The sequence below is a fragment of the Saccopteryx bilineata genome, chromosome 3, assembly GCF_036850765.1.
Source record: "Saccopteryx bilineata isolate mSacBil1 chromosome 3, mSacBil1_pri_phased_curated, whole genome shotgun sequence".
Taxonomy (NCBI): domain Eukaryota; kingdom Metazoa; phylum Chordata; class Mammalia; order Chiroptera; family Emballonuridae; genus Saccopteryx; species Saccopteryx bilineata.
Window position 1 is genome coordinate 47,706,791 of NC_089492.1, and position 25,860 is coordinate 47,732,650.

At 40.2% G+C, this 25,860-nt stretch overlaps 1 protein-coding gene and 1 non-coding gene across 3 annotated transcripts in view; both read right to left on the reverse strand.

Moving 5' to 3' along the window:
* Positions 1-600: 600 nt before the first annotated feature.
* Positions 601-25,860, reverse strand: part of PRKDC (protein kinase, DNA-activated, catalytic subunit) — a 269,534-nt gene continuing 244,274 nt past the window's right edge. For both annotated transcript variants that reach the window (XM_066266092.1, XM_066266091.1), the window contains exons 73-86: positions 25,550-25,710; positions 19,700-19,911; positions 16,197-16,284; positions 15,954-16,097; positions 11,617-11,821; positions 9,566-9,633; positions 8,764-8,984; positions 8,358-8,450; positions 4,790-4,879; positions 4,505-4,576; positions 4,228-4,429; positions 3,436-3,624; positions 2,330-2,469; positions 601-1,723 (exon numbers count right to left, since the gene is read on the reverse strand). In XM_066266092.1, the coding sequence (XP_066122189.1) occupies positions 1,519-1,723; positions 2,330-2,469; positions 3,436-3,624; positions 4,228-4,429; positions 4,505-4,576; positions 4,790-4,879; positions 8,358-8,450; positions 8,764-8,984; positions 9,566-9,633; positions 11,617-11,821; positions 15,954-16,097; positions 16,197-16,284; positions 19,700-19,911; positions 25,550-25,710 (2,090 nt within the window). In that variant the 3' untranslated portion in view covers positions 601-1,518. The remainder of the gene's footprint in view (positions 1,724-2,329; positions 2,470-3,435; positions 3,625-4,227; positions 4,430-4,504; positions 4,577-4,789; positions 4,880-8,357; positions 8,451-8,763; positions 8,985-9,565; positions 9,634-11,616; positions 11,822-15,953; positions 16,098-16,196; positions 16,285-19,699; positions 19,912-25,549; positions 25,711-25,860) is intronic.
* TRNAV-AAC (transfer RNA valine (anticodon AAC)) lies at positions 7,714-7,789 on the reverse strand. The gene has a single exon. It is a non-coding gene; the product is annotated as a tRNA-Val (tRNA).

Here is a 25,860-nt window from a genome sequence, read left to right on the forward strand (position 1 = left end):
TAGAATGAAATGCTTGGTGCTAGCCCTATCACCGTAACCGGGAGTTCTGAAGTTAACCTGACTGTCTCTATCTTCCTGTTGTGACTCAGCGTCGCAAAAGTGAGTGCTAACACCAAGTTGTTTTTCTTTTCAATCTCTCCTAAATACTTTCTCTTCTAGAGAACAATTCTATCAAAAAATGTCAAAATTAGAAGAGAATAAAAGAAAAAATAGCAAATTCAATCATTTCTAAATATAATAAGCAATAGCCATAGTTTTACCTGTTGTTATTATTCCTGTATTGCTAATATAATGTAAAAACACATCAGTTATGCTGTTGGCTTTACTCTCACAAAGTCTTTGTGATGAAGTTTTTGGGTGTTATTTCCAGTGTGCTGTAATTACCAGTGAGAACACTGAATGGAATGTTCATACTTATACAATTTATTAAGATAGTTGGTTTATGTAAGTCAAAGCACTTGTAATACATTATAATCTTTATATGTGTAGGAGCCTGGGTATATATATTTTTTTCTTTTTCTTTTTGTGAGAGTGAGAGAGACAGGAAGGGAGAGAGAGGGTAAGAGAGAGTAAGAAGCATAAACTCTGGGAGTTCTGTGCATTGATTGCTTCCAGGAGAGGGAAGAGAGAGCAAGAAGCATCAACTTGCAGTTGCTTTCACTTTAGTTGTACATGGAGCTTCTTGTACATGCCTTGACTGGGGCGGTGCCAGTGTTCCCTTGCTCAAGCCAGAGACCTTTGGGCTCAAGCCGGCAAGCTCTGGGAATGTGTGGACAATTCCCCTGGTTCAAGCCAGTGACCTTGCACTCAGAGCTAGTGACTTCAGCATTCTGAGTCGATGCTTTATCCATTACACCACCACTGGTCAGGCAAGCCTTGATAAATATTTTTCTATTAAAAGTCTATTATAACTGGCCCTGGCTGGTTGGCTCAGCAGTAGAGGATTGGCCTAGTGTGTGAAAGTCCAGGGTTTGATTCCTGGCCAGAACACACAGGAGAAGCGCCCATCTCCTTCTCCACCCTTCTCCCTCTCCTTCGTCTCTATCTCTCTCTTCCTCTTCCACAACCAAGGCTCCATTGGAGCAAAGTTGGCCCGGGCACTGAGGATGGCTCCATAGCCTCCACCTCAGGTGCTAGAATGGCTCCAGCCTCAATGGAGCAATGCCCCAGATGAGCCGAGCATTCCCCCCCCCCCCCGCCCCGGGAATGCTGGGTGGATCCCTGTCGGGCGCATACAGGAGTCTGTCTGACTGCCTCTCCAACTTTGCTTCAACTTTGCAAAAATACAAAAAAAACCCCACATCTATTATAATCCTAATGTAACTTTTTCTTATAACCCAATCATTTATTTATTCATTTCAATACTTACTCATCATGATCTTGATTACATCTCTGCTATAAGACTGTATTGCTAAATAGATTTCTTTTCTTTAGTGCTTCAAGAAAATTGGCTCACTTTAAAGTTTAGGAGATTCTGTAAACACTTTAATATTTTTTTTCTGTTGATTCCCACAGAGCTCACATCCAGGGCTCCCATCCGACCCATGTTCTGCCAAGGATGTTGGGGTCTGTTGCCTGGTCAATCAAGCACTTCACTTGAGCCTCTTCTGAAAGTCCACTTGCTGGTTCTCGGGCACGAATGTTGTGATCCTTGTTTCCTCGTGCTACAGCCACATAATCATCAAAGGCAGGTACCTTCTCGTGGCCCAGACGTAACTCATCACTGGAAAAAATATTAAACAAACACAAAAACACAAACCATGCATTATTTTTTGCTTTGTTGTCTGCATTCCAACCTATCAAACATTCACTCTCATAACTTATAGAATATTTCTGTTGCTCATAACCTGCAGTGAAGAGATTCAATTTGTAAAAGAACAGAACACAAAAAATGCTGCTTGCTATTGTTTGTCTACATGTTTTTGTGCTGGTCTATGCTTTCTTTTCTCTTGGGTGTGTACTGAGGAGTCAGATTGATGAGTTAAATAGTAAATTCTATGTTTACATTGCTGAGAAGCGCCAAGCTGCTCTTTTCCACAGCAGCCGTACCCCTTTACCTTCCTACCAGCAACATACGAAGGCTCCCGCTCCTCCGCACCCTCACCAACACTACTTATATTCCAGTCATTTTAATTAGTGGGTGTGAAGTGGCATCTCTTTTGTATTTCTCTGATGATAACTTATTGTTAAGCATTCATTTGTAAAATGAGAATAGGACTAAAATCATAGGACAAATATAAAGTTCTTATCACTTTATACAGTATTTAGAAATTCTTCAGTACATGGTAGCATCTAGTGCTTCGTATTTTTCTACAAATAATAATCTTACCAAGTAATAACTGCTGGATTGGCACCTGTTAACTTTCTCTTAGCATAGTGTATCTTCTGACGTGGATACCAACTTTTTTCTGTCACATTTACTTCTTGAATCCATGATCCTCCTTTTTTCAGCATTTTCTGTTCAAAATTCTAAAGGAAAAGAATATGATTTGGTTTTTTTTTCTTCTTCCTGTAATTGTATATATGATCACATTCAAACAGATTAAACAAGTAATGATCTTAAAATAAACATTTCGCCTGACCAGGCAGTGGTACAGTGGATAGAGTGTCGGACTGGGACGTGGAGGACCCAGGTTTGAAACCCCGAGGTTGCCAGCTTGAGTGCAGGCTCATATGGTTTGAGCAAGCCTCATCACTTTGAGCCTGAGGTCGCTGGCTTGAGCCAGGGGTCACTCGGTCTGCTGTAGCCCCCCAGTCAAGGCATGTATGAGAAAGCGGCTGATGAACAACTAAGGTGCCGCAATGAAGAACTGATGTTTCTCATCTCTCTCCCTTCCTATTTGTCCCTACCTGTCCCTCTCTCTGTCTCTCTGACTCTGTCACAAAAAAATAAAAAAATAAACATCTCTATAACTGCGTGAGCTCTACAGCTTTTTTATACAAATTTTAATGGTAGTACACAGAACAGTGACAATGATCTTGAAGAACTGTAGTTAGGCTTAAAATATCACTCCCTATATAAAGGATGTCACAGCTAAGCTTCACTCTTTTGGGGTCATATTATAAAAAACCCTTGAGATTAAAAAAAAAGCACTATTTGTCTTTATGATCAAGGAAGACTTCATGTGTGACAGATTTTAAAATAAAAGTTGCCTCTGAGAGAAATCAGACCCAGCATCAATGGGTCCATATTTCCTCTCCTAGACAGAAATACACTCAATTGGAACAACAGTTTTGTCCAAAAAAAGGTTATGTTTTTTATCTGGTTTTCAGCCCAATGATCCCAAATGTTAATTTTAAGAAATGCTGTAAAAAACCATGTAAATATTTTAGTAAACAAAATTTGATGTATTTCCTTTTTATAAAAGTAGATGTCAGATCAATCGCTGGTGGGTACAATGCAGTAAAAGGGAAAGTGTATACAAACAACCCTACTTTCCAGTCGAAGGAAGGTTCCTTCACAAACACGTCCATGGTGGTAATAAGAAGTGTGAGGTGTGAGCGAAAGGCTCTCAGTGCGTGCACCATGACACTGTACATAACACCTGTTTCTTTCATTGGTAACATCAGATTGATAAATTGGCGAGTTAGACGAAAAGGCATCAGCTCAGGAACTGGCAGAAACTAAAGAAAAAAGAATACATGCAAGAAACAATATATTAAATAGGAACCTCAAAGTAACAGGCACAAACAAAACATCTTCCCATAGTTACTATTCATATTTAGTGAGAGTATAAACTCTTTTTCAAAATCAGCTCTACAGATATGAATTTACTGTGCCTAAGAGTAATCAACAGAATCATCCTTGTATTGTAACGCAAGAACCTATGTGCACAGGAACACACAGCGTAGAGAGATTCAGAAGTGCTATTTAAGGCACTCAGAGTTTAATGTCAGAGAAAACATCTGTGTCATATCTTGTATAAGATAAAATGAGTATAGGGCTTCATGAAACTTCCTTATAGTCTTCTCTTTTTAGAGGAACACGTTTTATTCTTAGCTCTGATTATAAATTTATCATCACACCTTCCATAACTTGTCTGAACCAGGACAAAATGAAGTTGAGAATATCCCTTTCTGCAAAAACGTCCAATTTAATGTTCACGACAAAAGTGACCCAATGGATGTGTCATTTCTTCTTTAAAAACTATCCATTTCCAGAGGGTGTTACAAAGTCCTATCACAATTCTAAACTAGCCAAGAACAATGAGAGTTAGATGAGCATACCTGAGTAGCTGATCCAAATGCATGTCCGAAGTCAATTCCGATCATTCCACCTGTATCCATGCTCACCATGAAATTGTTCAGGTGTCTGTCTCCGATGCCCAGAATCCAGTGGCTAATGCACAGCAGGGCATGAGAGCTGGCAAAGTGGGAGCGGAGAGCCAGAAAGGCCTCAGGGCCCGTACTCATCTTCAGAAAGGCACGCCTGGGAGAAGGAGACACAAATTCTGTGGTCTCTGCTATGCTACCAGCTGGTTGATGAAGTCAGAAATATACTTACTTTAAGAGATCAGCTGGCACTCTACTTTCTCTGTTTCTGAAAGATGTGACTGTTTCAGTCCGACTAGCTACCCTATGATTTAATAATAGAAAATGTCTGATTAGAACAAACTTCTTGTGGTGAGAAATTTAAAATTCTTAGTTTACATTTTACATTTCAATTCAAACATCAAATAATTAGATTTTGATGATATCTCTGAAGTAAGGCTTTTGAAGAAACGACAGTATATATGCAACTCTGAGAAGCATGAAGTAGTTATAAAAAGGAAGATCAAAACAAACTTACTTAAACATTAGCATGTAAGCACCAACATTATTTTTCCCAGACATCTTTGTCAGCCAGTTGTTATATTCAAATGGTGGTGCCTTGGGATCACTAACAAATAGGAAAAAGGAAATCGGCATTAGGGAGATATTTAGCATTATATGATTTTAGAGGCAAGGATAAACAAGAAATTTCAATATATCATTATTCATTCTTTATTTCTCTTAAAGAAACAAAAGCTATTTCCTATGTAAAAATTCAGGCACAAAACCATCATATACAATAATTTTCTCACTTCATATATGATGACCTTAAATATAAGTGTTCAAAATCTTGGCATATGGTTCTAAAACTCTTGTACTAGAAAAGAACCATAACAGGATAAAAGTAATGTATGCAACTTATTTAAAATAGGCAAGAAATGTTAAGCCATACTACCATTTCAAACAAAAAAACTCAACCTACTGTTGAAGACGGATTAAGTCTGTTTTTGTCGTTATTTAAAACATTGCCCTACTCTTTTTCACTATTTCCAATATGCAGATTTAGAACAATATTTTCTTAGATGACAATGGATTTGAATTAAATCTGAAAAGCTGTTTTCTTTTTTTTCTTAAGTCAGAGCCTTGACTGTTATGTTTTATATTTTTTAAAAATGATTTTAGAGACAGAAAAGGGGGGAAGAGAAAGAGAGAGAGAGAGATGACAGATAGGTAGATAGAGAAATAGAGAGATAGAAACATCAAAACAGGAACATCAACCTGTTTCTGCATGTGCCCTGCCTGGGGAGCAAACCCACAACCTCCACATATTGGGATGATGCACTAACCAATCTGAGCTATCCCACCAGGGTGAAAGCTGTTTCAATAATTCTTTTTTATTTATTTATTTATTTTTATTAATTTTTAGAGAGGAGAGAGAGAGAGAGAGAGAGAAAGAGAGAGACAGAAGGGGTAGGGAGGAGCAGGAAGCATCAATTCCCATATGTGCCTTGACCAGGCAAGCCCAGGGTTTTGAACCAGTGACCTCAGCGTTTCCAGGTTGACGCTTTATCCACTGTGCCCAATAATTTTTCATAGGCAAAAGGAAGTATCTGGGTAGTTGAAAACAATGTGATATTAGTATGTTTAGCCACTTTGGGGTTTGTGTCAAAAGCTTTAACAAGTTTTCCTAATACAATCTTAAGACAGAAAAATTTTGCAACATTTTACTTACTAGTTCAATCATTTAAGTTGAATAATTTCTTTTTAAAAAAAATTTATTTATTTATTCATTTTAGAAAGGAGAGAGGGAGAGAGAGAGAGAGAGAGGAGAGAGACAGAGAGAGAAAGGGGGGAGGAGCAGGAAGCATCAACTCCCATATGTGCCTTGACCAGGCAAACCCAAGGTTTCGAACTGGCGACCTCAGCATTTCCAGGTCGATGCTTTATCCACTGCGCCACCACAGGTCAGGCAAAGTTGAATAATTTCTGAGTTGCTACTAACTTAATTTCATAAACAGACACTCATTTTCTTTTTTTTTTTGTATTTTTCTGAAGTTGGAAACCGGGAGGCAGTTAAGACTCCCGCATGCGCCCGACAGGGATCCACCCGGCATGCCCACCAGGGGGCGATGCTCTGCCCATCTGGGGCGTCGCTCTGTTGCAACCAGAGCCACTCTAGCGCCTGAGACAGAGGCCACAGAGCCATCCTCAGCGCCCCGGCAAACTTTGTTCCAATGGAGCCCCGGCTGTGGGAGGGGAAGAGAGAGACAGAGAGGAAGGAGAGGAGGAGGGGTGGAGAAGCAGATGGGCGCTTCTCCTGTGTGCTCTGGCTGGGAATCTAATCCGGGACTCCTGCACACCAGGCCGATGCTCTACCACTGAGCCAACCGGCCAGGGCCTAGACACTCATTTTCAACTAAATTCTCTCCTAGTTTCAACTGGGATGAAAACCTTATTTTGAAAAACTATAATATGTAAAGAAAAAAATAGCAATGATTTTTAGTAATGGGGTTGGAACTCACTTGTTTTAAAAAGGTAGTGGGAAATAATTTACACAATTCTACATTTGAAAAGCACTTTAAACTCTGTTGATACCTATGTTTATCTTATGCATTTTACCTACTATCCCATCTTACAAATGGAGGCATAAGAATATGGGAAAGTAAGTCACTTGTCTAAGATTCCCCTTTTGAGTCAGGACCATTGAGAGTTAGCACCAGAACAAGCTTTGGGATTTCTGACTTGAGAAATACTTTTTCCTATCTTCCAGGGAAGGCAGAAACAATTCTAGACAAAGGATTTAAATAATTAGAATTAAAAGTTCGTAAACACTGTTCTAGGTAGCAACAACTATTATCCACAAATAAAGAGTTCGATCAAAATGATTAATTTTACAGAAATCATTCTCGATTGATGAGACTATTGCTCCTATAGAAATACTTTCAAAGAGAAATACGCCTTAAATCTGTTACTCTTTCTTCTTTCTTTACTCCATAGTTTGTCATCAAAGCTTATAAACCCCTCCTTCAAAATGTCTTGCATTGTTGTCCTATCTTCCTATCTTCCTTCCTATCTTCCTTCCTATCTTCCTTCCTATCTTCCTTCCTCCCTTCCTTCCTCCCTCCCTCCCTCCCTTCCTCCCTCCCTCCCTCCCTTTGTGTATTTTTCTTAAGCGAGAAGTGGGGAGGCAGAGAGACAAACTCCCGCATGCACCCAACTGGGATCCACCCAGCAAGCCCACTAGGGGGCGATGCTCTGCCTGTCTGGAGCTGTTGCTCCATTGCAACTGGAGACATTTTACAGCCTGAGGCAGAGGCCAAGGTGCCACCTTCAGCACCTGGCCAACTTGCTCCAGTGTAGCCTTGGCTGCAGGAGGGGAAGAGAGAGAGAGAGAGAGAGAGAGAGAGAGAGAAAGAGAGGAGAGGGGGAAAGGTGGAGAAGCAGATGGGTGCTTCTCCTGTGTGCCCTGACCGGGAATCGAACCCAGGACATCCACATGTTGGGCTGACGCTCTACCACTGAGCCAACTGGCCAGGGCCATTGTTGGTACTTATTTTTCTTTACAGAAACAAAATACAAATAAAAAACATTTCTGATTAGCTATGCCACTTATATGGGTAACCTAGGACAAGCTACTTATGGGCCTTAGCTTCCTCATTTGAACAGAGGTGATAAAAACCTTGTAGGTTTTTATAAAATATAAATGACTTCATACACATTAAGAACTGAGAATAGTACCTAGCACACAGAAAATGTTTAATGAAATGTTAGCTACTATTCTTACTTGTTTTACTTCCTTCATGATTTTCCTTTTTTTCCCCAAAGTTAATACATTTCTTTAATTGTGGTAAAATATATGCAACTACTCTTTAGACTGCTCTACTCCATTTAGTTTATTCACGCAGCCAGATGCACATTAAAGCCTAGGCCAGGGGTTGGCTAAGAGTGCCAATTAAAAGGGGCCTGATAATGTGACTGGAAAAAAGAGGTGGAGGAAAGTGAATTTGAAACAACTCTACTCAGAGAGAATATTACGTCTGGGTAGTAGCAGGCTGGCTGGGGTAGGCCAGGGCAGAGCTGCAGAAAATATTTAGAATCCATATTACCTTGTATAAGCTGCTTTCTCCTCTTGTGACATGTTACTCAAAAGAAGTTCCTTTAAGGTAAAAGTATTTTCAATCCATTCAATTAATCCTAATCTGAAAAGGAATAAAAAGGTTTATGAATACAAATTGCTCTTCTTTTTTAACTAGAAAAAAAGTTCTGTAGTCTCAAAGCAAAATAGATTTTTCATATCAATTCTTCACTTCCTTTCTCCATATTGAGATGAAATTACAGGTTTAGAAGTATTTATTACTTCTGGTTAGCTCTCGTCTTTGCTAAATTTAAAACACTGAATTGTCAAGTGGCCTCCAACCCCATCTTAGCAATTTTAAACAAGGAGTTGGTCCAGTGCTGAAATTTCCATTCATATAAATCAACTCTAGAATGACGATGCCCATGTGGTCATACCTGGAGGTCATGGGGATGACGTGATATATCTTTAACTGCATGTTTCTCTGACTACAAGCGGCATCTCCGGAAAGGATGACGTTCATGACCTCAAAGAGCTGCTCAATGCGTTGGTCCTGCCGCAGATCTTCACCCCCCTTCACAAGGAAAGGGTACTCTCTCTCATCGTGGCCTCGGATAATGATGCGTTTTGGTTTTCTGATAGAAGCCATTGCTTTTACCTTTAAAAAAAAAAAAATTTTAGGTACAGTGTAAAACACTGAGAGACTAGCCCATTACCATCATCAGCAAAAGGTTTTGAAAAGTAAGGCTGGCTGGCACACATTGTTCACAGAAAGATCTCCCTTTGAAGACAAAGTCAGGTGACATAGAGAAAAAAGAGAGAACCTAGGGTCAGTGAAATATTTCTATTACTTGTTTATGCCATACTATTGTGCCCATATAATTTTATATTCTTGGTTAAAATAATTGCTTATAAATGTGGATGCCCTTAGTAAGCAACAAGCCACATACACCTTTCTACAATTACTTAGTTTTATGTTATATTTTATAATGGACACATATACATATAGTTTACTCTTCAAGTTTATTATGTCCTTAAATATGACTGATATTAAAACATTGGAAACATCAAAAAAATTCAGTCAATGAAAGAATAAAAAAACTACATACATTTAAGATCAACAGAGGAAGTTAATTGTCTTTTCTTTAGTAAAGACATATATTCACGTATCTGAAGAACTAAATGCCACACACTAACAATCCTGACTGTGGTGATGGGGTCCCAAACACCGGCACCTACCCGTTCATCGAACCCGGCGATTCGAGCATGATACTCCGGCACTGGCTTTCCTTTGCCATCATACTGACCTAAGAAAAACAAAAAAGCCTTCCTAAGGGATAGCTTGTTACAGAACCCTATACTTTAAAACACCTGTTAATCTAATAAAAAAGCTAATCTAACATAAAAATTTTAATGAAAGTTTTCATCAAAGAGAATGAACTTAAAAATGCTATTATCTCAATTAGACTAAATGGAAGAATTCCAAACAGGAAAAATAAAGCATTGACTTAAAACACTGTATTATTTCAAGGAGAAGCAAGCTGCATATTAGGAGGCTTACACCGTATTTCAAATGTTTTTCTTGAAATTATCAGTATGCAATTCACAGCTGTTAATAATAACAAAGGAAAGTATTTATCCAAATGGTTTTTCATAGCCACCAGAATGAGTCACCATATTAAAATATTTGTGTGTGTGTGTATGGGGGTGGGGTGGGAGCACACGTCTAGTGAATTCCAGGAAAAGGAACATGGAATATACCAAAGATTGCCTTTGAAAAACCATGCTGTGTTTACATCTAACCAACTTGTCTCTATCCTCAATGTCACAATTCTTTCTCTTGAAGGTAAGTTATTTATCATTATCTTATCACTTTAAAATGGGAGTAGTCAACCTTTTTATACCTACTGTGCACTTTTGTATCTTTGTTAGTAGTACAATTTTCTAACTGCCCACCGGTTCCACAATAATGGTGATTTATAAAGTAGGGAAGTAACTTTACTTTATAAAATTTATAAAGCAGAGTTACAGCAAGTTAAAACATTGAAAACATCAAAAAAATTTACAGCAAGTAAATTACAGCAAGTTAAAGCATATAATAATAATTACTTATCAAGTACTTTATATCAGATTTTCGCTAAGTTTGGCAGAATAAATCTTTATGAAACAACTTACTATAGTTAAATCTATCTTTTTACTTATACTTTGGTTGCTCCACTACCGCCCACCATGAAAGCTGGAACACCCACTAGTGGGCGGTAGGGACCAGGTTGACTACCACTGCTTTAAAAGGACCAACATGTACATCCCAAGAAGTGATTTGCATCTATACGTATATTCAGAGGCAGATTTAACGGTGGGTGCACAGGTATATGCCCTGGGTTCCGATATTTTTTTTAAGCTTTATTTTTATTTTATTTTATTTTACAGTGACAGAGAGAGAGTCAGAGAGAGGGATAGATAGGGACAGACAGGAACAGAGAGAGATGAGAAGGATCGATTATTAGTTTTTTGTTGCGACACCTTAGTTGTTCATTGATTGCTTTCTCATATGTGCCTTGACTGTGGGGCTACAGCAGATCAAATAACCCCTTGCTTGAGCTAGCGACCTTGGGTCCAAGCTGGTGAGCTTTGCTCAAACCAGATGAGTCCACACTCAAGCTGGCAAACTCCGGTTCTCAAACCTGGGTCCTCTGCATCCCACTCTGACGCTCTATCTATTGCACCACTGCCTGGTCAGGCCCTGGGCCCCGACTTCTGAAGGGCCCCACAAAACCCCTTTACACTTTTTTCTAATGACAACAAGTTTGGTTTCATATGAGCAATTTTAACACTAATAGTACATAATATTTTTTATTTATTTAAAAATATGGTTAACATGTATTTTTATTTTTCCTGTCTCTCTCTTTAAAGGGCCCAATATTTTCTTCTGCACCAGGGGCTTCAACCGACCTTAATCCGCCTCTGTGTATATTATATTTCTGAGGAAAAGTTATCCAGGAGCAAAGCTTGGGTATGTTTAAAATAAATTACCAGTTACCATTATTATTAGATAGAAATCTGAACACTTGTCATGATCAGAAATATAAAAAAAACTATAATCTAATTAGAGGTGGACATTGGGTAAACTGTCCTTATTCAAAGTAATTATAAATTTTCTAATGATGAAAAATATGAAGTTTTAAAATGAAAAATTCAGTAACTATCAAGATTCTGATATTTCAGAAATCAAAAGTTCTTACTACATATTCTCCTTAAAGTAGTTTTGCCACTTCTAAAGGTTAACTCACCAGGAATCTCCAGTTCATTTCTCAGGAATTCAACTCTGAAGTCACTCATCCAGGGTGAGTATTCTTTCAGATTCCCAGGTGGTTTTGAGTTTTTGTTCATTTTTAAAAGTAGTGAGTTGGTAATGTCATTGAAGTCACAAAGCTTCATTCCAGGTAGCTTAGAACCTCTTCTCCCAAAGAGTCTATCAAACTCTTTTCCAAAAGCCTGAAATTAATGACTTAAATATTAATGTTTGAGATGAATCTGAACTTTGGAAAAGTTATAACTTATGATATACACTTATGAATGTTTACAAGTAACCAATTAGTTTTTCTGTGCTTTCACAATTTATAGTTTTGCTTTCCTTGAATATTCCAACACTCTGAAACACCTAAAGCCTGTCTTTTGTTTGTGTTCCTTTGAAAAGATAGAAAGAATATGGTTGGTAGTGACTTCTACCCATAAATTTCAATAAGGCTTTAAAAGCTTGGGAAAGTCATTTAACCTCTTTGTGCTTACTGTCCAGTTATTGATCTTTATATCAGGAGTAGTTAGAAACAGAGCATAAAATAAATGGAGTAATTCAATTAAAATGAACAGTCATTAAGTATCCATCACTGCTGAAGAGAAAAGTATCAGAATGTTGCGTTCCCTAGTAAGAGTCTTTCAAGTCATTATATTGGATCACAAACCAGTGTAAACATTAGATAATTTATATTTCTATTATTAGAAGTACTTTATCTTGGAACATATCAAATATTTCTTTGTATTAGTCTCTACTCAAATATTTAAATTACAATCCTAATATCAAAATAAAAATACAAAACAAGAGATTTACCACATTTGAAACTAACTACAATATACTGATGTATATGCTCTATTTTAAGACAATTCATTGCAGGAAAACTGACGTGCATAAAACAAATTTCTTCTTTGATCTATAGAAACAGTATACAATTTTTAGAATACATGGAAAGAATGGCTATTTCCCCAAAATAACCAGCATCAACTATATATCTGAATGGCATTATGTCCTTAGGACCTTCTAACGTGAGATTTGAGGCAATTCTGTTTTGATAAATTCTTATTTTAATTAATGCAAATTATTTGATATGTTATAAAGTAGAAAGTTCTGAACTGATTTTCCAAGGAAGCTCAAGGTAAGTATCATGTCTAGTAGGAACGGAAGAGGTAGGTCTCTGCCACTGACATTTTCCGTGGGTTAGAGTTGGGCATATCAGCGCTCAGCAGCAGCTGGGAACAACAGTGAGCGGTTTATACTAAGATATTTTCAGGGCAGAGTCTTAATGGTATTCAGCATGCAGGGAAAGGAAGTGGTTATGAATTCAGAGGGGTTTTTGTTTTTTGTTTTTTGTGTGTGTGTGCGCGCAAAATGTTGTCTTTTTAATTTTTTTTTTTTACAGGGACAGAGAGTCAGAGAGAGGGATAGACAGGGACAGACAGACAGGAACGGAGAGAGATGAGAAGCATCAATCATCAGTTTTTCATTGCGACACCTTAGTTGTTCATTGATTGCTTTCTCATATGTGCCTTGACCGCAGGCCTTCAGCAGACCGAGCAACCCCTTGCTCGAGCCAGCAACCCTGGGTCCAAGCTGGTGAATTTTTTTTTTGCTCAAGCCAGATGAGCCCACGCTCAAGCTGGCAACCTCAGGGTCTCGAACCTGAGTCCTTCCGCATCCCAGTCCGACGCTCTATCCACTGTGCCACTGCCTGGTCAGGCGAATTCAAAGGTTTAACATGCAGTCTTTTTTTGGGGCTGTGTAGTCTTATTCTAACATGAGGCAATGAACAGGACTGCTGCAGACATTCTCACTCTGGTTAAGGAGACAGACAGGTAAAAAAAACTTTAGTGCAACACCTCTTCTCATTCTGGGTAGAGGCTAGAGCTTACTGGAAAGCAGAACAGATTAAGGAAGTTTAGGAACCAGAGGGGGCTACAGCAGAGAGAGTGACCCCTTGCTCAAGCCAGTGACCTTGGGCTCAAGCTGGTGACCTCAGGGTTTTGAACCTGGGTCCTCCATGTCCCAGTTCAATACTCTATCCACTGCGCCTGATCAGGCCAGCCTGCTGCCTATTTTTATAAGTAAAACTTTATTGGAATCCTGTCAGACATGACTTTCATTTACATACTGTCTAGGCCTCTTTTTGCATTATAACAGCAGATGTGAGTACCCGTGACACCAGACAGACATGACCTGCAAAGCTGAAAATCTGGGCTTTACAGAAAATGTGTGCCTAATACATTTCCAAATATTCTTTAATTGTATACATTTTATTAATGCTAGTATATTAGTTTTAACTATATTTACAATATATGTATCCTAAAAGTCAAGATAAAGTAATAAATTTCTGTATTTTATTTTATGACATATTATTATGCTCCACCCTTATCATATGTGTCTCAGTACTGCTCCACACTGAGTATACATGGGTCTCAGAATAGAAGTACAGAACAGGCAAATCTATAGTTTAGTGGTTGCTTGGGGCTGGCAGGAGATGAGGGTGAGGAGTAATTGCTAACAGGTATGGGGTTTCTTTTAATGAGTGATGAAAATATTCTAAAATTGATGTGGTGAGGTTTGAATAAAAACTATAGCACTGTACATGTACACTATAAATGAACTGTAAGGTATGTGATATGTGAATTCTATCTTAATAAATTAGTTATTAAATAAAACAGAAGCAAGAAAAATCTTCCTTTGTACTAAAGATTGTGAAACTTGAGAACTCCACCAACATGAGTACCAGGACTTCTCTAAGCTCTTCACCTTTCTGAGGGTCAATGAATAAAGGCAGTTTGATCAAAATCGGGGGGAAAATTCAGTGTGATGAATGCTAAAAGGGGAGCTCAGAGGTCCTTTAGGCAGCAGAGAGGAAGGGGTTCAAGGAGGGGCTGTAAAGGAGAAATGATGCAAAGCCGCATCTCTAAGGATCAATTCTCCGGATGCATAAAGGACAGAAGATAAAATTCATTTAAGAGGGAGCAACAAGCACACGACATGGTGGTATAAGATATGTACATGTCAGCACTGGCCAGTTGGCTCAGTGGTAGAGCATCAGCCTGGCGTGCAGGAGTCCCAGGTTCGATTCCTGGCCAGGGCACACAGGAGAAGTGCCCAATGCTTCTCCACCCTTCCCCCTCTCCTTCCTCTCTGTCTCTCTCTTCCCCTCCCGCAGCCAAGGCTCCATTGGAGCAAAGTTGGCCCGGGCGCTGAGGATGGCTCTTTGGCCTCTGCCTCAGGCGCTAGAATGGCTCTGGTTGCAACAGAGCGATGCCCCAGATGGGCAGAGCATCGCCCTCTGGTGGGCATGCCGGGTGGATCCCAGTCCGGCGCATGTGGGAGTCTGTCTGACTGCCTCCCCGTTTCCAACTTCAGAAAAATACAAAAAAAAAAAAAAAAAAAAGTACATGTCAAGGCTCATTCGATCTCCACTTGCTCCAAGAAGATTTCTTGATTCACTCCAAACTGAGGTGCGCTCCTCTTCCTTTCAACTCTAGAACAACTTTAAAAATAGGTCTCACATTTGTTTGAATTCAGAAACGGGTTCAATCTTCTCTTTGTATCTCTTGTAGCACCCAGGAACAGAGATAAGTGCTCACTAATAGTTAACTACATAAAATACAAATATTTTCTTGATCTAATATTCAGATCATTTTGAGAATGATAAATATGAAACTACATGTAACCTTCACATATATCTAAGAATCTGAGCATGAAGAACACAGTGTAATAAAAACCCCAAGATTTTACCTTTTGCCCTACTTGCCAAAATATGACTTAAAAATGCCATCAATATCTCAGAGAAAGCATCAGATCTAAAGAAAGTTTACAGATTCAACAGGCATTTTAAAACCAGAATTGCTGCCCTGGCCGGTTGGCTCAGTGGTAGAGCGTCGGCCTGGCGTGCGGAAGTCCCGGGTTCGATTCCCGGCCAGGGCACACAGGAGAGGCGCCCATCTGCTTCTCCACCCCTCCCCCTCTCCTTCCTCTCTCTCTATTCTCCTCCCGCAGCCGAGGCTCCATTGGAGCAAAAAGATGGCCCAGGCGCTGGGGATGGCTCCTTGACCTCTGCCCCAGGCACTAGAGTGGCTCTGGTCGCGACAGAGCGACGCCCCAGATGGGCAGAACATCGCCCCCTGGCGGGCGTGCCGGGTGGATCCCGGTCGGGCGCATGCGGGAGTCTGTCTGTCTCCCCGTTTCCAGCTTCAGAAAAATACAAAACAACAACAATAACAAAAAAAACAACCAGAATTGCTAACAAACCAGCCAATATAAGTGTTGATCTTCACACTAATACTATTATTAGAAAGGTAGGATGCCATTTACCCATACCTGAATAAACTTCCTTCTGAAAGCCCCGGTGCCTGGAGCCTCTGGGTCTCCCAAGGCTGCATACATTCTTTCATACATCTTTTCAATATTCTTTTTATTTACAGGGCTTTTTGATAATTCAACTCTGATATCATCAGTCCAGTCCTATACAAGGGATGGGGGAGAAAAGAGAAAAATCAAGCTAGATTGTAAGTAGGTTTTATCTAAATTCTATGTTTTGTGCCCTAGAAAATGTAATATTACCTTAAAGATCATTTCAGGATTAGAGAGTTGTTCTAAGGCGTTAATAAAATCTTGAATCAGTCCTCCTTGATCCAACTTAATTTTAATCCTACAAAAAATTACCAAGTTTAGATAATCAAACATCTTCCATAGATCAAGGCCTATAATTTATAATTACTTTTATAATATAGAAAACTATATATAACCGATTACATAGTCTAGGGAAGAAGCAATTTAAAAATTCTATCTAGTGTTAGATGAAGGACAAAGTATGTACAGTGGTACCCTCTTATTCACAGTTTCCATGTTATCAGGTACCCATGGTTAACTGCGATCCAAAAATAATGGAAAAAATCCTGAAATAAACAATTCATAAGTATTGTATGTCTTCTTGTGCTGTCCCACCTGGGACATGAATTATCACTCTGTGTAGCACATCCACCCTTCATCTCATCACCTGGGCATTGTATCATCTCATATTATCACCAGTAAGGTGTACAGTACAATACCATATTTGTGAGAGAGATCACGTTCACATCGCTTTTATTACAGTATGTTGTCATAATTGTTGTTTTATTAGTTATTATCAATCTCTTACTGTGCCTAATTTATAAATTAAACTTTATCATAGATATTTTTGTTTAAGAAAAAACAAAGTATATATAGACGTTTGGTACAACCTGAAATTTCAGGCATCCACTGAGGGTCCTGGAACGTATTGCTCGTGAATAAAGGGAAACTACTGTGTTCTCTAAGGAGGTGAGCTTCTTAGATAAAAGTAAACCTTCTTGCAAATAAGAACAACATTTTGATGTATACAATTTGATACATACAGTTCTGAAATTATGTTATAAAAGAAAAGGCCACTTTTGACACATTTTCAAACCTTTTTTCTTTTTAAAAAAATTAATTGTTGCAGTTGACTCTGCTGAAAGACCACGGGGTGGGGCACCAGCAGTGGCAGATAGTGTGTGCACAACAGATCCATAGACAAACGATGACAAAGCTATGCCTAAACCTTTATTGTCTTCTCAGAAACAAAACATTAAAAATACAGCAAATCGGCCCCTAACAACAAAAAAGCTTTTGATAGAGACTGTCAATTAAAATACCATGCATTTATAAAGTATTCTTTCAAAAGTAATAGACCATTGCTAGTTATGTCTCTACTTATATATCAACTGAAGAAGTGAAATGACACTTCAGTCTACTGCAGTGGTTCTCAAAGTGTGCGCCAGGGTGCACTGCTGTGCCCTATGGTGTTCCAGAGAAATATGTGCCTGTTGGGGACCAAAAAACCAACAGGGTTTTTGGAGTTTAGATTTTTGGGGGACAGAGGTGTGGGGATTTGGCCATAAGCTGACAGTTTGCCCAACCCCCCACCTCACTTGCCTGATTAGGTTGAAAGAGGCTGTTAAGTTGTGGTGGTGCTGGATTGTTTACACTACCCCCCCCATGTCCCCCAGAAAGACTGGAGGCAAGTTTCTTCTATCCTTTGTTTGGTGTAAAGTTAAGATGACATGTATGGTGGGGATTTTGGATTGATGATTAAACATAAGGAATTATCTCTTGAAGCCTTTTAGATTTCTATAAAAGAAGAATATGTGGCAATATCTAAAAAAGCTTTGAACATTTTACTACAATTTTCAACATCCTATTTAAGTGAACTAGGATTTTCTACCCTCAACACAAGAGTAAAAACAGAGGAATTCTTCAATGTATTGACAAGGAGATGAGAGTTTGCCTGTCAGATATATGCCCAAACACTGAAGAAATCACTAGGACACATCAGGCTCATGTTTCTCATAAACACAAGAATGAAAAAACACATTCGTGCCGGGACCTGCCAAATTTACTAAATCTTACTAAGAATGTATCTATATATATAAAAAGATAACTTTTTGGTCATTTACTTATTTATTTATTTATTTATTATTTATTTTTTTCTGCATTTTTCCAAAGCTGGAAACGGGGAGGCAGTCAGACAGACTCCCGCATGTGCCCGACTGGGATCCACCCAGCACACCCACCAGGGGGTGATGCTCTGCCCCTCCGGGGCGTCGCTCTGCTGCATCCAGAGCCATCCTAGCGCCTGAGGCAGAGGCCACAGAGCCATCCTCAACACCCAGGCCATCTTTGCTCCAATGGAGCCTCGCTGCGGGAGGGGAAGAGAGAGACAGAGAGGAAGGAGAGGGGGAGGGGTGGAGAAGCAGATGGGCGCTTCTCCTGTGTGCCCTGGCCGGGAATCGAACCTGGGACTCCTGCACACCAGGCCGACGCTCTACCACTGAGCCAACCGGTGAGGGCCATTTATTTATTTTTTAATTCTTCTTTTTTACAAATTCTAAAAAGCATAACAAAAAATGTAACATAAAAAAGTTTATTTAGGCCCTGGCCGGTTGGCTCAGCGGTAGAGCGTCGGCCTAGCGTGCGGAGGACCGGGGTTCGATTCCCGGCCAGGGCACACAAGAGAAGCGCCCATTTGCTTCTCCACCCCTCCGCTGCGCTTTCCTCTCTGTCTCTCTCTTCCCCTCCCGCAGCCAAGGCTCCATTGGAGCAAAGATGGCCCGGGCGCTGGGGATGGCTCTGTGGCCTCTGCCTCAGGCGCTAGAGTGGCTCTGGTCGCAACATGGCGACACCCAGGATGGGCAGAGCATCGCCTCCTGGTGGGCAGAGCGTCGCCCCTGGTGGGCGTGCCGGGTGGATCCCGGTCGGGCGCATGCAGGAGTCTGTCTGACTGTCTCTCCCCATTTCCAGCTTCAGAAAAATGAAAAAAAAAAAAAAAAAAAGTTTATTTAATGTCAGAATAAATTTAATTTTGTCGTATTTATTTCATTTAATTATCATAAAAGCATGCTTGGACTTTATATTGTTTTCTTTAATATTTGACTTAATTATAATCACATATTTCTCAGAAATTTGTATATAGTGTGCATACAATTATTTGTAGGATTTTAAATGCACCCCAACTTCAAAAAGTTTGAGAACTACTGGTCTACTAAATCCTAATTAAGAAATAAGGGGTTTCTTGGATATTTTCAAATTGAATTTATTGGGGTGACACTGGCTAACAAAATTATACAAAGTTTAGGAGCACAATTCTCCAAATCATCACCTGTATACTGCATTGCGTGTCCGCCACCCAAATGTTTATGCTTCAATATCCCCCCAATCTCCCCCCCACATCCCCTCCCACAATCACCAAGTACTGATTTCAAAAAGCATCTCATTCAGTCTGTTTCAATCAAAAGATTGGTATTAGCATAGGGATAGAGAGTTTCATGAATAACATTCTAAGGTGAAATGCATTTAAAAAAGGAAAGAAATTCCTTAACAAATAACATACCTGAGGTAGATACATTCAACAAATAGATATCTAAGATTTTCTATTCGTCAGTGAAAGCTCTAATTAATCTGAAAACCAATATAAGCTTCCATGTGTTTGCTTTTACCATACACATTTTTTATAAACTGGTATGTTTTAACTGCAGTAGAAATCAACCTAATTTCTCTGGAATTCTCACCTTGCCACAAACTCTTTATTCTGACGACCAGTGGAAGTATCTTTGAAGGAATAGCTTTCACTGCTTATTATAAACTGGTAGACAATTGCCTGTGGATAGTTATCAGCAATCTCACACACAGTGTGCTGGATGGCAACTGCTTCCTCTTTGTCTAGTAAGGCCACCATGTGGCTAATCCAGCCAATGAACTGCCAGCAAGGAATGGAAGAAATCTAAAACACAGACAACTGGAACTTAATAATGAACATTGTTTTGTTCTGAAAGTACAATATAAAAAGTATATATATTTATAATCAGAAGTATCAGAACAGACAAGTATAAAGTCTTCTCTCCCACAACTTACTCAGTTCCTATTCTACTGGGAAGCATTCACTTCTTCCAGACATTTTCTATGCTTGTGCATACATATCCTTTCTTGAAAAGAATAAAACAGACTAGGCATACTGTTGTTGGTTTTTCTTAGATATTCTTCATTCTTTTAATGGCTCTATATTAATCCACTTCATTTAATTACTGCTCTAAAATGAATTTGTAGAGTCTTTTCTAATTTTTGCAATTAACAGATGGTGCTACAGTAGACATCCTTCCATGTTTATCTTTTTGTATTTCTGATATAGGATTTCTGACATCCTATGGATACAGGATAAATTCCTAGAAGTAAAATGACTGAGTGAACATTATTTTATTATTATTATTTTTAAGTGAGAGGAGGGGAGATTGTGAGATGGACTCTCGCAAGCACCCTAATAGGGATCCACCCAGCAACCCCATCTGGAGCCGTTTGCTTGAATCAACTGAACTATCCTTAGCGCCCAAGGCTGATGCTTGAACCAGTTGAGTCACAGGCTGTAGGAGGGGAAGAGAGAGAGAAGGAAGGAGAAGCAAATGGTTGCTTCTCTTGTGAGCCCTGACCGGAAACTGAACCTGCGATGTCCATACACTCTATTCTCGCAGCCAAGCAGCCAGGGTCTGTGTGATCATTAAACAACCATGAAAAACACTGCTAGATCTCACTCCAAAAACTTTTCAAATTATCACTCCTAAAAGTGAATTATGCCAGTACCATGCTGTTTGATTACTATGACCCAGTTGGGTACCAGAAATATCAGGGCAACACAGTAAAGTATATGGTTATCTAACCACTATGCTGAACACCTGAAAGTAATACAAAAGTAAACTGTACTTGAAAACATTTTTTTAAATATAATCCTCAAAAAAAAGGTGAATTAGATTGACTATTTTCCAACATCCTTTCCAACAGTGGACAAAATCTGTATTAAAATTCATCGTCACACACACACACAAAATCATCATCACCCTGGCCAGAGCATAGTCCTGAAGCTCAGAGGTTGCTGGTTTGATCCCCGGTCAGGGCACATACAGGAACAGATCAACGTTCCTGTCTCTCTCTCTCCCTTCCTCTCTATAAAATCAATAAAATAAACATTTTTCACATTTCTCTATTAGTGAGGCTGAACGGCCTGTTGACTTGCCTCACCTACATCAATCATGTATGCATTTCCCTTGACCATTTTCTACTGGCTGATTTACTTTGTAGAGTGAGGACGTCAACTCTGTCTCTAATATGTATTGAAAATATTTTTCTCCCCGCGTATGAAATTTTCCCCCTGCATATAGAAGTGTCAAGTTATTCTCCTTTATCGTTTCTGTTTTATTTTGTTTTGTTTTAGCAAGGGGGGGGGGTGGAGGAAGGGAGGGAAGGAGAAGGTGAGAGACAAACAGAAAAAGAGAGAAATGAGTAGCATCAACTTGTAGTTTTGTCACTTTAGTTGTTGTTTCGCATATGTGCTTCGATGGGGGTTAGGGGCTACAGCCAAGTCAGTGACTCCCTTGATCATGCCAGCAACCTTTGGACTTGAGCCAGTGACCATGGGATCATATCAATGATCCTATGCTCAAGCCAGTGACCTTCGAGTTTCAAACCTGGGGCCTCCATGCCTCAGGTAGATACTCTATGTATCCACTGTGCCACCACCAGTCAGGTTGACTTCAGGTTTTTCTCTCTACTCCAAGACCATTTTCAAAATTTGTTCATGTTTTCCTCTAATGAGAAGTAAATGCGGGCAAGCTTCCTGACTTCATCCATAAAATGAGAAAAGAGCAAGGTACTTGAGAATAAAATGTATCAGTCTACATAGGTCACAAGAAGGAATCAAGATCAGCTGGCCCATCTCAAGTGTTTTCCCCAGTGTCATAACATTGACTAAATACCGTTTTATTTTCTCAAAAATTGCTGTTACCTTTGTTATATATGAACTATTACTAAAAACAACATTTCTTCAACTTATCTTTGAGAAAAATGCATATATATTGCATTCTGAATTACCTGTTGTTTGAGATCTACTGGAAAAAATACCCCACCATTGCAAATCCACAAAGAGTCAGAGGTGAGGTAAATCCCCGACAGGCACTGAGTCTTCACAGCTCAGAGAGCAGAATTGTTTTTGTTTTGTTTTTGTATTTTTCTGAAGCTGGAAACGGGGAGAGATAGTCAGACAGACTCCCGCATGCGCCCGACCGGGATCCACCCGGCACGCCCACCAGGGGCTACGCTCTGTCCACCAGGAGGCGATGCTCTGCCCCTCCGGGGCATCGCTCTGTCCCAACCAGAGCCACTCTAGCGCCTGGGGCAGAGGCCAAGGAGCCATCCCCAGCGCCCGGGCCATCTTTGCTCCAATGGAGCCTTGGCTGTGGGAGGGGAAGAGAGAGACAGAGAGGAAGGAGAGGGGGAGGGGTGGAGAAGCAGATGGGCACCTCTCCTGTGTGCCCTGGCCGGGAATCGAACCTGGGACCCCTGCACACCAGGCCGACGCTCTACCACTGAGCCAACCGGCCAGGGCCGAGAGCAGAATTGTTTGAAAACTTACTATGTATCTGTGTTTTCAGCCACTGGTCCAAAGACCAGTCCACCAGAAATTTTGTGCCAGTCCATAAGAGTTAACCACCTTGATGTTATATGAAGATTATGAGCCCAATAATCATAGCTGAATTTGCTTATCCTCAGAGTGATTTCCGCCTTGGCAGTCCCTGAAATCATTCTATTTCCATGGGTCCTCAAGTGTAAAAAGGTTGAAAACCACCACTAGATAGCCAATAGGGTATTATGTCACCCTTTTTGAACTATTATGTTACCAACTCTAAGGTTGGCCCTATTTTCCAGTTAAATGTCTATAAAAGTCATTAAGGAACCTTCTAGGTGGCCCTCCACTTTGATTTCTTATTTTACAAAATTTCTTAAATTAGAATTTTATTGACTGTATTTCCCTGTGCTGTACTTTAAATCCCCATGACCACTGTGTAACAAGCAATTTGTAATTCTCAATCCCTTCACCTTTTTCACCCACTCTGCCTAACCCTTCTCCCAGCTGGTAACTATCAAAATACTCATACTTATCTCTGTAAGTATGAGTCTGATTCTGTTCTGCTTGCTCATTTATTTTGTGCTTTAGATTCAACTGTTGACAGATATGTATTTACTGCCATTTTATTGTTCATATTTTGATCCCCCCCCCCTTCGTCTTTTAACATTTCATCTAATACTGGTTTGGTGGTTATGAACTCCTTTAGCTTTTTCTTGTCTGGGATGCTTTTTATCTGTTCTTCAATTCTAAATGATAGCTTTGCTGGGTAGAGTAATCTTGGTTGTAGGTCCCTGCTTTTCATCACTTTGAATATTTCTTACTGCTCCCTTCTGGCCTACAAAGTTTCTGTAGAGAAATCAGCTGACAGTCTTAAGGGAGCTCCCTTGTAGGTAACTAACAGCCTTTCTATTGCTTCTTTTAAAATTCTCTGTCTTTATAACCCTTTGCATTTTAATTATCATGCGTTGTGGTGTGGGCCTCTTTGAGTTCCTCTTGTTTGGGTCTCTCTGTGCTTCCTGGACTTGTATGTTTCCACATTAGGGAAGTTTTCCATCATTATTTTTTCAAATAGGTTTTAAATTTTTTGCTCTCTCTTTTCCTTCTGGCACCCCCATGATGCGAACGTTGGTCTGCCTGAAGTTGTCCCAGAGGCTCCCTATACCATCCTCACTTTCTTTGGATTTTTTTTTTTCATTTTGCTGTTCTGATTGGGTGTTTTTTGCTTTCTTATATTCTGAATCAGTGAGTTGATTCTTGGCTTCATCTACTATAATAAAGATTCCCGGTAAATTATCCTTCATTTCTGACTGGCATCTTTTTATGCTGTTGAGGTTTTCACTAAGTTAACTCACTGACCAATCCTTACAACTAGTGTTTTGAACTCTGCATCTAGTAGGTTGCTTGTCTCCCTTTTATTTAGTTATTTTTCTGGAGTTTTGTTCTGTTCTGTCATTTGGGACATATTTCTTTGTCTCATGTTAGCAACCTTCCTACCTTCCTGTGTTGGTTTTTACTTATTAGGTAGTGCTATTCCATCTCCTAGGCTTGGCAGAGTGGCCGAATGGTAGGTACTCTATAGGGTCCAGTGGCACAGCCTCCCTGATCACCCAAGCTGGATACTTGAGGTGCACCCCCTGGGTGAGCTGTGAACATCCTCCTCTTGTAGTTGAGCCTTCATTGTTGTTGGCCTATCACTGGGAGGAATTGATCCCCAGACCAATCAACTGCAAAAACTGGCTGAGACCACTGACCACTGACCTTCACCCACAGTGAAGATCAGCTTACAGGGGCCCACTGAGACTGCCCTTGGAGCGTGTTGCTTGTGGAGGGAGTTGGCTGGTGGTGCTTTGATGTGGTCTGAAGTTGAATTTTCTGGTTCTGGGGCCTCCTGGAAGGTGCCTGCCCTGGCTAGCTGCCACCGTTTTCTTACTGGGGCTATCCGGCATGAGCCACAACGCGAACTGCAGATGGCTGCTACTTGTGCTGGGCTTGGAGGTGCCACAGCAAGGTCAAGCTGTGACCCAAGGCTGAGTGCTGCAAGTGCCGGGTCCGGGCCCACTTTGTAAGATGTATGGGGCATGCTGAAGCCAGGTGGGCTTGGGGCCTGGTGTAGGCCTGGGGCCTGGTGTAGGCCTGGGGCCTGTCATTCCTCAGGGGTTACCTCTGTAGCCAACACAGTCCTCTTGATTTTTATCTGCCATGTTTGTGAGACCAGCCTGTTCCATGTCTCCATTCCTCCTACTAGTCTTCTTTAATTCCCTATTTGTAGAAATTCCAATTAAGCTATATTTCAGGTGGTTCTGAATGATGGTTGCTCTGTAGTTTAGTTGTCACTTGGATGGGGTTCTGGGAGGACGTGAGTACCATGTTTAGTTACACCACCACTTTGACTGGACAGCCCTCCAGTTTTTACACAGGGGGCCTGACTGAGGGAAGGCAGCAGGAGGCTGCAGCCCTGTAGATGAGGGCAGCAGGCGCGCACAAGCCGGAGAACAGACGTGGGGACTGCAGGCTGCTCCTGTATGCCCAGCCACACTAGCCTCAGTATCCCTCTGTTTGGGGTGCTATTATCGGGCATTCTAGGCACTGGGGGTGGGCTGTTAGCTGAAATGTACTCCGTTCGCCCTGGACTAAATAATACACTGAACATAGGCATCAACAGATGTTACAGACTAAAACTTTGTCTTTATGGACAGTAAACTGTGCTACAGAAAATTCCCATCTGTGCCCCAAATATATGTCCTCCTCTATTTCTTGGGGTCCTTGTTTAGACATAGCACTAACAACACCTGCTAAGGAAAATGGTAAAATGTGAATACTTTATACAGTTTTAAATTACATATGTACTTGGAATGTAGCAAAATTTAATGCTTGTTAGGAAAAGCTGTAAGCTATGCATTATACATATTAATGTGTTTGGATGTAAATAGGAATATGACTTCTAGCTCTGTCGACTACAAACACTAACCTCTTTTGTCATTAGGCTCAGGGTCTCCTCTGGATACTGTTCTATAATCTGCAGTAGTCTGGGAAACTTCAGCCTGGCTTCATTGGAATGTAATTTTAAAGCTTTCAACATTTTGTCCACCACAAGGGCTGGGTATGTTTGCAGTTCTACAGGCTCAATACCTGACAAGGACAGGGAAAAAAAACAAAACAATGGTCAATATATCTACTTATACATAAAATATAAATTTAACATGTAATTATATTTTCCCTTTTTGGCTTATGTTTTATAGTATGTCATTGAGTTTGTTTGTTTCTCCTAACAACCCTGGT